The sequence below is a fragment of the Mauremys mutica genome, chromosome 7 (genome assembly GCF_020497125.1).
Source record: "Mauremys mutica isolate MM-2020 ecotype Southern chromosome 7, ASM2049712v1, whole genome shotgun sequence".
Classification (NCBI taxonomy): domain Eukaryota; kingdom Metazoa; phylum Chordata; order Testudines; family Geoemydidae; genus Mauremys; species Mauremys mutica.
This window is the reverse complement of record NC_059078.1, coordinates 85,433,145-85,450,507: the sequence shown is the minus strand read 5'-3', so window position 1 is coordinate 85,450,507 and position 17,363 is coordinate 85,433,145. Positions and strand designations below refer to the sequence as shown.

At 40.4% G+C, this 17,363-nt stretch overlaps 1 protein-coding gene across 1 annotated transcript in view; it reads right to left on the bottom strand.

Moving 5' to 3' along the window:
- TET1 (tet methylcytosine dioxygenase 1) overlaps nucleotides 1–17,363 on the bottom strand; it is a 122,455-nt gene that overhangs the window by 81,939 nt on the left and 23,153 nt on the right. The window contains exon 3 of the mRNA XM_045024799.1: nucleotides 16,341–16,391. Within this exon, the coding sequence (XP_044880734.1) occupies nucleotides 16,341–16,391 (51 nt within the window). The remainder of the gene's footprint in view (nucleotides 1–16,340; nucleotides 16,392–17,363) is intronic.

Here is a 17,363-nt window from a genome sequence, read left to right as displayed (position 1 = left end):
AATGGACTCTACAGCTCCAACTGGAAAGTTTGCTTTAGCTGACGGAGTTTACATTTGCAGTACTTAGTGCCCTTACCCCCACCTGGAAAGAACTCTCAAAGAAACTTAAGTCTTAAACAAATAGGAGATTTGGAAAACAGCAGTCTGCTCCTGTTTTCTCCCTCCCTCATAGAAATAGAGCAAGAAAGGGCCAGCAAGAGGTTCACACATTCAGAGTATGTCTACGTAGCACAGTAAGATCAGGCTCTGATTCAGGTTTGAGCCCAAGCTCCCTTCCACCCACAGAAAAGACTCAAGTCAGGAACTCCTTTGGACTCGGGTCTGCAGACCTTGCTAGGAGGGTAGGTCAGAGCCCAAGTCCTGCTGTGATCTAGGACAATACCCAGGCATCTTGCAGTATGGATGCAAAACAAGTCTAGGTTGCCAGGCTCGGGTCTGTAGAGTCTGCCAACACTATCCCACAATCCCCTGGGTCTGTGCTTCCCAATCCTTCAATCCCAACACTTCCCAAGAACAAGCAACCTCCTAGTTCAAATGCAGCTGCTCAGCGTTTCAACCTTAATTTCCACGTGGCCTGCTCAATTGGAAATACAATCAGAGTGTGTATTTCATCCATTGCTTGCTTTAATATTAGAGTCCAAATTACAGCAGAGGGAGGCAGTCTGTCTCTGTACAGATGCATGGTACTTGTAAAGAGATTCTCCTGCATCTTCATGTTAAATCAGCACCTTGTTGACTTTACCACGAAGTTTCACCATTGCTGACTGGTGATAAAAGTGAACTTCTCACAGAGTAAGAACTCCAGATAGTTGATTATGATCCAGGATAGTCCATATATACTAGGGCTACCTCTAACTCACAAGCCCCCTCCATTACGAGATGTGCTGGTCAGCCACTAGATGCCCAAATATCTCCTTCTCATACATGGATAGCTGTCCTCCACTGACCTGAAACAGAAGTTCATGCTTCCATCGGCAACCTCCTGACTATCAGTCAGTCCTGCCTAAAAGGACTGAAAAACCATAGCTAGTGATTAGACTATTCATAATTCCTCTCCACCCCTGGAAAAAATGAAGGGGATGTACAAGTAATTTAAATTTAATTTTGCATGTGTATCTTACCATGTGTGATGAATTTCTTTGCTGCTCCAACTGACGTGTGAAGTGGCCAGTGGTTTTTGTGTGAATAAAATAAAGCCCATTGATAAAATGTATCATCCTTTGAACTTGTATTAAAGCAGCCTCTTTGACAGAGTGGAAAATGTAATTTTTTATCATGGTCAGACAATAACATGGTCCCTTCCTTTTCTTTCAAGGCCCTTTCACATCCACAGGGCAGACACACAGCACCAGCAACCTGGGGGAGCAGACCCACCCATTGCGGGCAAGGAGAAAGACAGTCTGGGATGAGCTGATGGAGGAGATTCTAGACAAAACTAATTGGCACATAGAGTTCCAGAAGGACCAAATGGAGCATCAAAATAATAAAGATGCAAGAAGGGCAGAAAGAGAGAGAGAGGCTGCACAGAGCTAGGAGAGACTGGTGGACAGATTCATGGAGCATGACCTCAGGTTGAGAGTGTAGCAGAAGGAGCTGTTCAAGTGATTACTTGTGCTTATGGTTACCAGAGTGCAGGCTCCACTGGCACTGTTAAGCTCTTGCTCCAACCCCATGCCCTGAGTCCCCGCCATGCTATTGTGTCCTGCAGACTATGCAGCACTTGGACAATTCAGGGGGTGCCACACCACCACCCAAAGTTGATTTGCCAACTCCAAACTGGTTAGCCACAGAGCTGAAGCAGTTTGGGGTAGCCAGCTTCCAGATGGCTATAGCAACCCACTTTTGGACCGCCATGGCCTTCTTCATGGGGATGCTCGCACTGGAGGGCAAGGGCCAACTAATCACAAACCTCCAGGAGCACGTTCTCCTTAATGCAAAAGTTCAGGACCCACTGTTGGTCATCCCTGGTCCTCATGATGATGTAGTCCCACCAATCTGTGCTTGTAGCCTAGTTCCAGAAGCACTGGTCTACATGGGAGAAATCTGTGGCTAAGACAACTGTCATGTGCAGCATCAGCATCGCAGGTGGCATGTCAATATCCCCTGAGGTGCCTTCAGCAGTTCAAAAATTGTCACCAAAATGTCCTGCAGTGACTTGCAGATGCTTGAAATAGGAGTGACAGCATAAGGTGGAGAAGTTCTTCTACCACATCAGGATCTATGACGGCAGCTCCAGCTGCTGGTAGTGTGCAAACACAAAATGGCTTGGCTGGATGTGTTCGCAGGCTAAAAATCACCTAAAATACTTCTGGCCAACTCCCATGAGACAGACACACAAGTTCTCCCACAACCCACTATGAACCAAACCCTAGAGCAGCGTCAGCAGGAGAAGGCCCTAGGAATCCTGGGATATAGCGGTATACATCCAAGTTCTGACTTGGGTCTGTGTAGTGCAGTATGGATGAACCAGCATAGTTGTGGGGTCCAGGTTTTCAATGAAGTATGGATGCTCAAGTGTGGGCTTGGAAACACTGAATATGCAAGCCTATATCATGCAGACTTAGTGTGTTGTGCAGACACACCCACACCGGCTTCTATGTCTGATTTGCCTCTCACTTGTACCAGAGTAAATCAAGGGAAAACCCATTTGAGTGATTGCAACAGTGCAAAGTTATTAATGAGAGGAGAATGAGGCCTACAACCGCTAGCTTCCAACTCACTGCCCACTGCAACCCCACCTTCCCATGCAATGACCTGCAGCAGCCCCTGACATTCATGACGAACTTGGGACGCAACTGCCTCTGTATGCCATCTGCCCACCTCACTGTTTGCTTCTGCACGTGTTGGAACAATGCAAATTGTGGGTGTGATCTGGAACACAAGATCAGAATTTGAAATGCCCCAGTTGGCACACAAGGAATCCAGAAAGTAGCACACCAGGTCTCAGACCAATGACAGCTGGGACCAGAACTCAAGTTAGGTATGGAGGAGCAGTTAGGCAACTGAGGATGCAGAAATGGGAGACAATCCCTTAGTTTCAATATAATCAGCTAGTACACCAGTACATCCCCACATTGTTGATAAATGTGCTCACTCTACCCTTGAAACCTGCAAGGACAATTGATTTTACTTTTTCAAAATTGAGTTCTGTGTACTTCATCTGTGATCTATGGAGCAAAAACTGTGCTAGTCAAGGAAAGGAGTCACACTATTAGTTCTTTCCCTCCCCCTTCCAGTTCAAACAGTGAAATAAAATACTCCAACTATATTCCAGATCTCGCCTTTTTTAAAGTTCTCCTATCCTGCATCTGGGACTCAGTCTACCAGAAAAACATCCAAAGCATTTTAGGACATGCAACACCAAAAAGGTTATGGATACTGGCAAATCTGTTCAGCAAAATGGTCCCCTAATGTAGGACCATATTTAAAAAACAAAAACCACGACTCCCAACCTCTTTAGGTCAATGTTGTAACTTCAGTTGGGAGACAAAGAGTTCATGCAAATGATCTCTCAGTTTACCACTCCCCTCTGCTTAAATCTTTGGTCACTGCATTTTCTCCTTAATGGGTGCTGGGAACAGACTGTAAAAAAGAAAGAGGTAAAGAAAGCAACTCATGGAGGATTTGAAGACTAGGAGGAAATACTGGATTTTGAAATGGAGCATTTCCAGTAAGGACTAATGTTGAAAAGAAAAGAAATTTAGACTCAGGAGAAGGCCAAAATGGACAAAACATTGGTACTGCCTGCTTTTAAAGATAATAAATGAGATCACCCAGTACCTGAGAAAAAGGTTAATTCCTGATTTACAAATGTAACGTTTTATTTTTTCTTTCCATATTATGAAAAACAGAAATGTCAAAAGCAACCTCACACCACACTATTAGCAAACTCTTTCTATCATTGAAGTTTCCAATACCCTTTGCCTCCTCTTAGCAAACCAGTTATCTATCCAGGAATGAGTGGAATGACAACAGATCTGGTGGAACAGAACTTTTAAACCAATGTCAATTCACATATTGTTTAGAATGGAAACACCATTCAGAATGACTCTCCTCTTATTAATATTGATCTGAATATTTTTAAAAGGTACCAGTAAGTATTCAGATATAACATTGATTCTACTTGCTCCTTCTACACAAATTTCATATTCATCCCTGCTGTCAGGTCCTAAATGTTTGGCTTGTCATCAAATCAGTTTGCTTCCTGTGTCTTTGGGGTCAGTAAATTCACTTGAGCTCACCTTCAGAACATTTCCCAGACCTGACACTAGACTGCCCCTCTGCCAAAACTTTCACTGATCCCTCCGCTTCTTATTCCAGTAATTCTTTCTTTATGGCCTTCAACTCCCCTAAGCTCCAGGTTTGCTCTGAATATAGTTTCATCCCATCCATACTTGTATTAGGAACACATCAGCCAATCCCCAAAAATCTTCACTAGCTTCCTGTCCATTAAAATATCCAGCATAAATTCTCTGTAGCTATTACCTCCCTCTCCCTCTTTCCAATCTCATCTCCATTTTATCTCTACTCTTATCTGTGCTCCTCAAATAGCAAGCATCTTTCCCCAGCTTGTCTCTCCACAGAGAGAGAGATTTTTCTTCACAGCTTCTTTCACTATTTGGAACTATTTCCTTGTGCGTGATCCAGTTTCAGAAAGACAGAATAAGAGAACCAATATCTTTTCTTCACCTGTACCTCCTAATTCTCTCTCTAAAGGCCTGATCCCACAAGGTGCTGAGCAGCCACAACTCACATTAAAAACAATGGGGGTTTGGTGTGCTCAGGACCTCTCACAATCAGGCCTCAAGGGCCTGATCCTGCTACCCTTCTTGCTTAATAACTTCAATGAGACTACACACATGAATAACGTATACAGGATCAGCTCCTAAATGATGGTATGTATCAGTGGTATCTATGCTGTAGTTTGGAGCCATTTCTGGCTCCCAAGACTCTAAATTAGCGCCCTGAAAGGCAACTGCAGTAAGGAGAAAACTTGTATTTGAGTATGAATTTAAAATGTGCACTGAGCTTTAAAATTATTTCCATCAGATCCATTGCGACACTAAGTAGATAGGTGACTTCCCTGCCAGGTTAGAGAAGCCTCAGGGAGAACAGGATAGAATTTCAAATAGCAAAGGATTGTGCTCCTCCCCCAACAGTCACCCAACACACACCTCAGGACAAGGATAAAAGAGAAGCTGAGCACAGAATTGTATTTCTACTCTAAGAGATGCTAATTCAACCTAGTATCTTGTCTTCTTCTTACTACTTTTTTTTTAAATACATTTTAGCATTTGTTTTCTAAACTGAAATGTAGTGAAATAAAAGTGATGCTGATAACACCGGAAAATGTAGTGCTCTGTTTATCCATAAAAGAAATGTGGTATGATCCGTAGCAATATGCATTTCCTCACATTACCCTCCTAATATTCTTTAACTCAAATTTGGAGTGATTACCTCTAGAGGCAAGAGAAGTTCAGTCTCTGTATCCATCTATTAAAGCTAGTTGCTCTGTCTACATATTTATACAGTGTCCATCACAATAGCATATGAATACACTGTCTTGTCTACTGAGAATACTAAAAAGCATGTCATTAGGTAGGATAGTCAGCATATTGTGGATCTGTGTTCACTAGAGACAGAAGCCACAATTCACTTTATATAGTTCTAGTACACCAAACTGGCACCAGGTAGAAGCAATTTTCATTCACTATCAGTACATCTTAGATTTGAACTGGTGACTTAGAAGTAACATATTCTACCTTCTATTATCAAAACAGTGAGCCATCTAGTTCCTTAATACAAATACTTTTGAATCTGGTTACATTACTTTTTGTTTTTCTGTTCTGCCACTAATTTTATTATTTATTACTTGTTGCACTCCAATAATGTACTTGGCTCCAATCTACTTCAGACACAGCCAATAAATATTAGGCATGTTTATCTGCAGACTTGAGAGAACTTGTTTTATGTCATAAAAAACAGAGATCTCAAATACACACCCTTTTCCAGGCCTGAACAATTTCTGTTTTAGCAATGCTCTAGTCCTGTTTTCAAAAGGTTAAAATGAGGGCATTGTTACAGTTTCAGTAAGGAACAAACAAGTCAGTGACAGATACATTAAAAGTTTGACTACAGATACTTTAGATGAAAAAAAAGTCACAGGACTGACAAGGTGTGTGTCACCAATCACCTACCTTGTGTGTTGCAGCACTTCCCAACATCTTTCATCTGTATTTTGTCTATTTAGATTGAAAGATCTTTGAAATATGGACTGTGTATTCTTTTATATCTCTAAAGCAGCTAGCACACTCTTCATGCTGTTTCCATTTTCTATTGCACTCTGCTGGGACTTTCACTTTTCTTTTTAACAAGTTTCATTCTTAATGTTCTTATGCACAAGAACAATTCTGTAAAGCTCAGGCTGCAAGAGTGCAGGACAATGCTTATTTGAATAAAAAATACACTTTTTTGGATTTATAGACACTTTTCTTTTAGTCATAGGTTCCTTGAAAATTTTATTTTACAAAAACTAAATTTTGGGCCACGTTTAACTGGACAGTTGATTAACTATAACAAGACAGACACCAGAAATGAAACAGCAATATGTATATTTGTTCATAATCAGCTATTCATGATGTGACACAGGCTACTGACCACTGAACTAGCACTGAAAATTCTATCATTTAATTTTTTTTCCCCAAAAAATGTTGAATCATGATGGCAAGGGTGGGTGAATAGCTTTTAAGCCTGGGCTGTTAAAGCTAATAAAAAGTGATTCCACTTAATTTCTTTAGCTATACCATACACAGTACTTTAATATTTGTTGTATTTTGCTTTGAGATACTTCTATGGATTTCTATATTACAAAATGGGAAATGACTGCCTTGAAAGGAATACTGTGGAAAGGGAGCTGGGGATCATAGTGAAATCTGAGTTAACTGTGTAACGCTGTTGCAAAAAAAAGCGAACACCATTTTGAGATGTATTACCAGGAATGTTGTTCACAAGACATGAGAAGTAATTCTTCTGCTCTACTCTGCACTGATTAGGCCTCAGCTGGGGTATTGTGTCCAGTTCTGGGCCCCACATTTCAGGAAAGATGTGGATAAATTGGAGAAAGTCCAGAGATGAACAACAAAAATTATTAAAGGTCTAGAAAACTTGACCTATGAAAAAATTAGGTTTGTTTAGTCTGGAAAAGAGAAGACAGAGGGAACATGATAACAATTTTCAAGTACATAAAAGGTTGTTACAAGGAGAAGGAAGAAAATTTATTCTTCTTAACCTCTGAGGATAGGACAAGAAGCAATGGGCTTAAATTGAAGCAAGGGAGGTTTAGGTTGGATATCAGGAAAAACTTCCTGTCAGTGTGGTTAAGCACTGGAATAAATTGCCTAAGGAGGTGGTAGAATCTCCAACATTGCAGATTTTTAAGAGCAGGTTAGACAAACACCTGTCCGAGATGGTCTAGATCAGGGGTCTCAAACTCAAATGACCCCGAGGGCCGCATGAGGACTAGTGCATTGGCCCGAGGGCCGCATCACTGACACGCCCCCTTGCTGCCCCTGCCCTGTCTCTTCTCCACCTCCTCCCCTAAGCGCGCGGCTCCCCGCTCCTCCCCCCTCCCTCCTGGAAAGTGCTAAGCGCCACCAACAGCTGTTTGGCGGCTTGGCGGCGGGAAGCGCCTGGAGGTAGGCAGAAAAAAAAATGAAGAGTAATATAGTAGTATAGTATTAAAATATAGTATGCTATTAAAAGTCAATTTATTAACTTTTTTATTAACTTCTTTAACTGTAATGTGAAACGTCAGTGCTAATTTTGACAGTCATTTCATTTTTGGCCACTTAGCTGGCAGCGTTTTGCATCAACCAGAGCATCAATATTAGGTTTGATATCCTGAGACGAAACCAATCTCAGTGTTGCTTGCAAATGTTCATCAGTGAGCCTTGACCTTAACACAGATTTGTTAATCTTCATGGAAGAGAAAAACTGTTCACATATATATGTACTTCCAAACATTGCCATTATCCTAGCAGAAGCAGAGAATAACATGGGAAATCTTTCTTGTGAAAGAAACCTGTAGAATTCTGGAATTCCAACATCTGTATACTTCTGCTTCAAAATCATGTCACACTGAAGCTCCACTAACTCCATCTGCATTTCCTCTGCAACATTGTCAATTTCAACAGCAAATGGTGTGGAAAAAAGTTGAAAATGTGGTTCAAGTGCCTTGAAATCTTTAAACCGCACATCAAACTGTTTGTGTAAGTTAGAAATGATCTCTGCATATTCTTTCAAGGATTTGGGTTCAACTTTTCCTAAGGAATTCAGAGTTGAGAAATGGACCAAATTGCCAGCAGTCAGCTGTTTCCCCCATAAAGTAAGCTTGACTTTGAATGACTTAATACTGTCATACATCTGTGTTATCACCTGTTTTCTACCCTGAAGTTTCAAGTTCAGTGCATTCAGGTGATCAGTTACATCTGTTAGAAAAGCAAGGTTGCAGATAAAAGCGGAATCAGCAAGCTGTGGAACCTCCTTGTTTTTCATTTTCATGAAGGAATCAATCTCCTCTTTAAGTGCAAAAAAACACTTCAAAACATTTCCACGACTCAGCCATCTAACTTGAGTGTGATACAGAAGTTCCCCATATTCACTGTCCATACTTGCTAGAAAAGAAGTGAACTGTCTGTGATTCAGCTCTCGTGCACGTATAAAATTAACAGTTTTAACAACTATATCCATAACTTCTTTCATTTGTAGACTTTTACTACACAGGGCTTCTTGGTGCAAAATACAATGTATACTGATGAAGCTAATTCCTGGTATATTGAGGCTGTTCAGTTTGGTCTTCAATAATCCAACCACACCAATGTTTTCAGAGCACATTGATGGCGCACCGTCCTTAGCCAAAGATACGAGTTTGTTCCATGGCAGCGCAGCTTTTTCAATGCACTCTTCCAATCCTTGAAATATGTCACATCCCGTTGTGGTACCCTTCAGTGGCATTAAGTCTAGCAATTCTTCAGTTATATTCAAATTGCAGTCCACACCTCTAATGAACACTGCACACTGTGCGGTATCTGATACATCTGTACTCTCATCAAGAGCAATTGAAAATACTTCAAAGTCTTTTGCCATTTGAATCAATTGTTTTTGCACATTATTAGCTAAATCCGTTATCCTGCAGGCAACTGTATTTGCAGACAAGCTTATGCCTTCAAAAACTTTCTTCCTATCAGGACATAAAATTTCACTGGCCTTCATAAGACATTCTTTTATGAATAAGCCTTCTGTAAAAGGTCGCGATGATTTAGCTATCATTTCGCTTATCACAAAATTTGCTCTTACTGAATCTTCGCTAGACTTGTTAATCCCTGAAAATAAATTTCTTTGCTTGGCAAATGCTGCTTTAAGTTGCTGAACTTTTTCCTCTCGGATTTTTCCGGTGAATGCATCATATTTTTCACGGTCATAGTGCCGACGCACGTTATACTCCTTGGGAACAGCAATCGTTTGCTGACAAATAAGGCATTGAATTTTATCTTTTACCTCTGTGAAAAAATATAAATTCTCCCATTTGTCTTGGAAAACTCTCTTTTCTTCCATGAGTGTTCTTTTTTTTGACTAAGTCATTTCCAAGCAGTTTTAATAAATATATACACTCAGTAATGCACCTCACTCAAAGGACAAAACACGCACTTAAATTTACTGCCTAAGGCTCTGGGAGGGAGTTTGGGTGGGGGAGGGGATCTGGAGTACAGGCCCTGGGCTGGAGTTTGGGTGGGGGAGGGGATCTGGAGTGCAGGCTCTGTGCTCGGTGCAGGCTCCAGGCTGCGGCGGGGGTGGGGGTGCAGGCTTTGGGACGGAGTTTGGGGATAGGAGGGGGTGCAGGGGTGAGGGCTGTGGGGCTGAGGGTGAGGGGTTTGAGGCATTGGAGAGGCTCGGGGCATTGGAGAGTCTCAGGACTAGGGCAGAAGGGCAGGGGAAGGGCAGCCTGCCCTGGCCCTAGTGAAGGGGGGCGCTAGGAGCCTGCGGCAGCAGGTGATGCCGGAAGCCAGCATAGCGGAGGAGTGGAGTCAGCGTGAGCTCCCGGGCAGGCTCCCGGGCGGTGAGGGGGCAGCAAGTGGGGGCCGGGAGACACTGGGGGGAGGCGCGTGGGGGCGGCAGGTGGGGCCAGGGGAGAGACCCGGCCCCAAACATTGGGGAGCAGCGCGCGGGGAGCTTAGGCACAGAAAATAACTCGGGGAGGGGGGCGGGGGTGAGGGGAGTTTGGCGGCGACAGGAAGTAACTGGGGGAGCTCCGCGGGCCGCAGGGAAGAGCTCCGAGGGCCGCATGCGGCCCACGGGCCGCATGTTTGAGACCCCTGGTCTAGATAATACTTAGTCCTGCCATGAGTGCAGGAGCCTTGACAAGATGACCTCTCAAGGTCCCTTCCAGTCCTATGATTCTATGAAAAAAGAATTTACATAGGCCTGGTCTACACTAGGGGGGGAGGGGTCGATCTAAGGTACGCAACTTCAGCTACGTGAATAGCGTAGCTGAAGTCAAAGTACCTTAGCTCGAATTACTTACCCGTCCTCACGGCGCGGGATCGACATCCGCGGCTCCCCCGTCGACTCCGCTACCGCCACTCGCTCCGGTGGAGTTCCGGAGTCGACGGGAGCGCGTTCGGGGTTCGATATATCACGTCTAGATGAGACGTGATATATCGAACTCCGAGAAATCGATTGCTACCCGCCGATCCGGCGGGTAGTGAAGACGTACCCTTAGTAAAAGCCTCTCTGTATGGGTTAAATATCCTGCATAAGTGATTGATTTAAATCCTGAAGCCTTGACACAGGCAAGACTCTTAATGAAGTAATGGAAACTTTGCCTGAGTAATAACTGCAGGATCAAATCTTTGGTATATTTTGTCACTGAATACACTAACTTAAACAATATTTAAAGGACTAAAACAAACACCAGACATGAAATCTGGTCCCACTGAAGTAAATGAGAGTTCTGCCTTTGACTGCATCCCAAGTCAGCTAGTGAAGGCAATAAGTGGCCTTCTTAGTCAATACAATAATATTAGTTTAAAAGATTAATAAATGCCAAAAATAATTTTCAGAAGCTTGTCTATTTTTAATGGATAAGCTTGTGTTTATGGATTTAAAGATATATACAAATTTACACCTCACTTTTGAAATTTGGAAAGAAATTTTAAATGCTCTTCTGTTTCAGGAAACTTAATACATAAATTTTACAAGCTAAGTAAAAGAGAATCAATCATTTTTACTGAACATTCAATAATGAGTGCAGACAACATTAATAATACAGTTATTTGAGTTAAAAAGTTTAACTTTATTTCATAACGTAATTTCATTAAGAATTTCTAATGATACATGAATTGTGAATTAAGCGTTAACCTTTCCCCATGGACATGTATTTCTTGTAAATTTCCTTTCAGCAAATTAGCTTACTTTTTATTTAATACTAAAAGTCAAACTCCATTTCAGAATCATGACAACATTTTCTATGAAATTTTAGAAGTATTTTTCATAATGTTTATTCTTCTAAAATCATGCAATATTTGCAGCTCTAACCCCGCAATATGACCTAATATCGTGGACTTCTGTATCTTTACAAAACACCACTGAAGGAAACAGGACACTACACAGGTGAAAGGATCTGTGTTTGTGGTTCAGTTGGGCTGTTCATAGATGTAAAATTACTCACATGTATAACTGTTAGCAGGATCAGGGCCTGAGTTATACCAGTACAATCCCACTGGCTTCAACTGAGTAGCACCACCGTAAAGGGAGGGGAAAAATTAACCCATAAAATTATAGAACACCATCAACTTAAAAATAACACACTGTATGAAAATGTTACCTATTATTGTTACAAACAACAACTAGTTTACTATAAATGGAAGATCTTAGAGGAAGAATTTCCCCCTCCCCATTTCTTTAATTTGTGCATTTTAAAACACTTTGTATATTGTTAGTTTTGCTCCTCCACCTTACATACTCAATTGTTTTTCCCTTTTATTTGTGTGCCATTCACACAATAAAAACAGAGCAAAACTCCTTTTTTTAAAACCACAAAAACTGTCTGAGAGGTTTAAAGGCAGGTATAGTAGAAAATTTCAATAATATTTTTTAATTGGCTAGATTTTAAGTTGAGAGTGTCCCTTTAAAAACACAAAATGTGATATAGTAATTTTCAGAATAGTATTATATCCAACATGTGTAGCATCATTCTATCTTCCTCCTCTGTAAGATTCCATTATAGTGGGGCTCCATCCATCAAGTTGTTGATATCTTAAAAAAAAAGTAATAAAAATGAATTACTTCCAGCTCTGTATTCTGGCAGACGTTCTTCATTAAAAACATATCATATATCACAAGTTGGAATAAATGGCTTAAGATTAGTTCAATCCAAGATCACTAAAAGCATGATCACATTCATTAGCAGCTGCTTTTCTTGTCTTCTGTTAACATTTATATCTCAGAAATGTGTATCATGTGGGTTTTCTTAAAGCAACATAGCTAAAATTGCACTGTGACCAAGGCTAATAGAAACCTTGACATCTTCATATTTGCAAACTGGTCCTATGTAGACATGCAGGAACTTATGCATGCATGCATAGGGAAGGAATGAGCCATTTTGTACAAGTGTGTTAAAATATGTATTTGCATCATTCATTGAAATGTGACATTTATAGTATTAGATACAAATAAACCAAAAGTACCAAGTATTTAATCATCGCTTGCTTTTTGTTTAGCTTAGACTGAACTGATTTTACAGAATTCAGCAGTCACTGGTTCTCCCTTTTCTGGCACACATGGAGTATACTTAGAGTGTTTATAAACAAACATGTGAACAACCCCAAATCACAAAGTACATGCATCCAGTTGTAATACTCACTTAGCAGTGTTTATATTATTGTTGACTCTTGTATGAATTCTGGATCCCTCTCATAAGCTCTTCCTTTATTATCTCCATCAATGTAGAAAACTTCTGCGGCCATTCAAAAGGTAACTTTAGCATTGTAGAACCTAGTGACAAGACCACGGATTGTACTTCTTCATCAGCTGTTGTTCTGTGCATGGGTTCCTGACTGTTCCACTTCTTTCTGTATTGATAATAGCAGTTCTCTCTGACAATCTGATGCCCTAATCAATGTTTGTTTCTTCTGATCTGTGCTTTCATTTTACTAACGTGTGATTGTAAACATTTCCTCACTGTGAAATCGGGTGCATTATACACAAAGTGGGTGAGAAATACCATTAAATAGGTAAAAGAAAAAAGCCACTCTCTCACCCCTCTATTTGTTGAAAATGTAAATGAGTGCCTCAACAGGTACCAGGTACCGCAACAAGTAATAGGTCCTCTTGCATATGTTTTCCATTTATGTACCAGAAACAAAATGCAAAAGGTATTTGCTTCAGTAAGAAGACATCGTGTAATGTTTGCAAGTGAAATTGTAAATATTCTCTTTGGTTTTAAACAGCTATTCCCACAAACACACATTACTTTTGCCTTCAATGAGTGTTTGTTTCCTAGAATTTACAGTCAGATTGTTTAGATTTTTATTCACACATCTGTACAATTATGAAAATAATAATAGAATGTGTCAGAAAAATTAATTTTGAAGTTACTTTATATGATAAAATGGTAGCAATAAGGTACAAAATAGTAAATTCATCAAAGTAAACAAAATCTACAGTAGTGTAATATTACCACCATATGTGAAGTTAATGCTTATAGCAGTGCAAACTATTTCCAGCAAGCAAATATTTTCCTATTTTGAGACATTTATTTTCTACCAGATAGGGTACTGTTATTAAGAAAAGTAGTAGTCCCAACAACTTGTATCTGAAAGTTATATTTAATTGATTAATCCATATTTTCCTTAAACATACATGTAATTATATTTACAAGAACTACCTTTCATTATATCTAAGGCTGTGTCTACACTGCCACTTTTAGCGCTAAAACTTTTGTCGTTCAGGAATGTGAAAAAACACACGCCTGAGACACAAAAGTTTTAGCGCTGAAAAACGCCACTATAGACAGTGTTTTTCACTGGGAGCCGCGCTCCCAGCGATAAAGCTACCACCCCTCTTTTGGGGTGTTTTTTTTTTAAATTTGCTAGGAGAGCTCTCCCCCAGCAATAAAGCGTGTCTACACTGCCCATGTCACAGTGCTGCTGCGGCCATGCTGTAACATGGACAGTGTAGACATACCCTAAGAAAAATTAGAAACACAAACTATCAGATTCTTCCTTAGAACAAAGAAAGCTACAAATTCTCCTTTAAAAGGAAGTTTACATTACTATTACAGTCAAAATCACATTGCAAGCAAACTCCTTAAAATGCTAGAAGATTATTATTTATTTTAAGTGTCACTTGCTGGATTCATACATCTGCCATTAATCATTAAATAAAAGCTCGGTGTTATAATTCAATACATGTTACTGCAAATGTTTATGGCATTTCAAATGCCATCAATTGAAAAAGGAGGAGCAGAAAAAACTACTATTCCAGAGTATCAGGTATCAGACTGTACATGATGTATATTTCATTTTGGAAAGTTTATTGCCTCTGATATAAAGGGAGTCTAGTTCCGTATTACACATAGTGAAAAACAACATCCAGTACTTTTAGAATGACAAACAGATCCAGAAACACACTACTTGACATAAGCCAATAGCAAATCTTACCAAATACAGATTCAGTAAACATGCACTAGGAGTGAAAACAAGAAGACACAAAGTACAGTATAAAACCAGAGAGAAATAACTGTACAACCACTTCAACAGAGGAGAGATCAAAGCAGAAATGCACTTTCCAGTCCAAATGATATAGTATGCATGAAAATATTTCCTCAAAATTATCAATAAGATTTTCCATTAAAATCAAGGATGAAAAACTGTGCACAAATCTGTGAGAAAGAACAGGGCCAACAGAGACAGCATCATGCTCTATAGCAACCTGCCACCAAATCAGAAACAGACAATGACAAATGGACATTAGATAAAATCTTAAACATACTGTGAAGCCCTACCCTTGGCAGATATTCAATACAATGTAGCTGCCTCTGACAGAGACCAGACTTCTGTTCTTTTTGCACTTTGACAACATTGTTGTAACTTGTCATATCAACTAAGTATTATAGAATGAACAACAATTAATTTATGGACAAACATCATTGTCACCAACAGAGGAAAAAAATTCACACTACAATCAAACATTTTTCACCGCATATTTTCTACAATGAAATCAAGTTATAATTCTGATATCTGTTGTGCTACAAAAAGCAATTATTAAAATGAAAAATTAACACATGATGATGATTTAATGAAACATGTTAGTTCTATAATTGATTAATTCATTTAATGAATGGAAGGTGGAGCTTTTACTGCTATTGTACCACTACAATTACTGTTATAAAAGATGCAAGAGGTGTTTTAAAATGCACAACTGCTTCCACATTAAAACAGACCCCTGAGGTTAGACACATTTGCAAGTCAAATACAATTCAAAAACTCTGTTCTTTCCTTAATCTGAGCATTTTATTTAATGTTGTATTACTAAATAAGTTATAATTTCTTTATACATGTGTAGTTTCTTGTGAACCATTTATCATGCAATAAGTGACATAGGTGGATTTTTCATTTTAAAACGTCCAAACTTATAAAATTACATTTTATTGTATTGTACTTCTACCAAATTCCTCATGTCCCAAAGCTTTTGAAAATATATGAATGGTGAAACAATGTTTAGATAAATAACAAAATTCTAACACTTAAGTGCACTTTGTAGGATAAAAAATAAATAGCATGTTTATTTAAAGGTCCTTTCATTTGCTGTACACAAGTTCTTACTATCCTCTTTAACTAATTTGTAGTTTTAAAATAAGAAAAGAATTCCTGAGTAAATATTTCTATATATAACTTTTTAGTAATGATATAGTTCTGACTTCAAATATTTAAATTTCAGATCCCATCAAACCTATATGCTGAAAAAAATCACCAAACTCTTACTCTCAGTATATAAATATTAAGCTATGACTACATTAAATTTGAATTAATCTTCAACACACTGGAAGAAGGTAAGCTTTGTAGACTACAGACTTGTGCAGAAAGATTCAAATATGTACATAATATATAAACAGAAAAGAAAACCTTCTATGCTTTTTAAATGAGCTAATCCTCTGAAAATCTGGAAAGAACTGATGTCCAGCAGTTAACCCTTTGACTTCCTATTCCAAGTGACAATAAAATACGGTTTAAAATGGGGAGGGGGGAGAGGAGGGAAGTATTATTAAAGCAATGATTGGTTACCTTTAAAACTCTTTGCTTTCTCCTCTGAGGCCTTTTGTTTTCAGTTAGCACCTAAAAAAATATCAAATTGCAGAATAAAGTTTAACTTAAAAAATTAAATCCCCAATTTTATTAGAAAACTGTAATACTGTAAATACCCATAATGCTTTATATGCAGCATTTGAACTGATGGAGACCTTACACTGTAAAGTCACTGCAACCAAAACAAAAAGCTGTGCTATAAAAACGTAGCAGGGAAAGAAAAGACCCTTTTCCCCCCTGAAAGTCTGCCTTAATTAGGCTCTGCATTCTTCACAGCAAAAACCCACGAGGTGGCCATCTTGCTTCCTTCTGCAGAGGAACCCTCTACAGTGTAGCACTTCTTGAAGCTGCTTTTTGGGTATTATTATCATGGTGTTTAAAAGCAGCAGCCCCTGCCTGCCAACGCTGGGGACGTGCTGGGCATGCCTCTCGCAAAAAGAGCTCCAGAAAGGGCCCAGCCAATGGCAAGGCGAGGCCAGCCGCTCCAAACTGATCTTCCCTGCCTAGCCCTTCCTAAACAAAGGGTCTCCTATGTGGGCTTTGCTGTGAGCAGAGGACACAGGGCAGGCACAAGCTGCGACATGGATTCGCGGCGGCGGATCCGGCCCCGCGCGGCGCGCGCTGGAGAGGCTGAGCTCGCTTCCCCCGCGCAGCGGAGCGGCCGGGCCGATCTCCCCGCAGCAAGCGGGCTGGCCCGGCTCGGCTCTGGTGTGGGGACGAGGTGACTAGCCTGAGTCGGCGTGAGGGAAGCCGGGCGGCGGCTTGGCCCCGCTCCAGCCGCCGGGGCTCAGGCAGCGGGCTCCGCTGGGCGCAGCCCTCCCGGCCCCCCCCCCCCGAGCAAGGTACGGCGCAGTTTGACTTTATAAGGCAAGGCTACATATTAGCGATATTGAAAGGAGGCGGAGGTGATGCGAGGACACGGCCCCGGGCTGGCCAGGCCCCCGCTGGATGCAGCAGGCGCGTTGCCCACCACTCTTTGATGGCTGTCAGTCAATGTCTGCT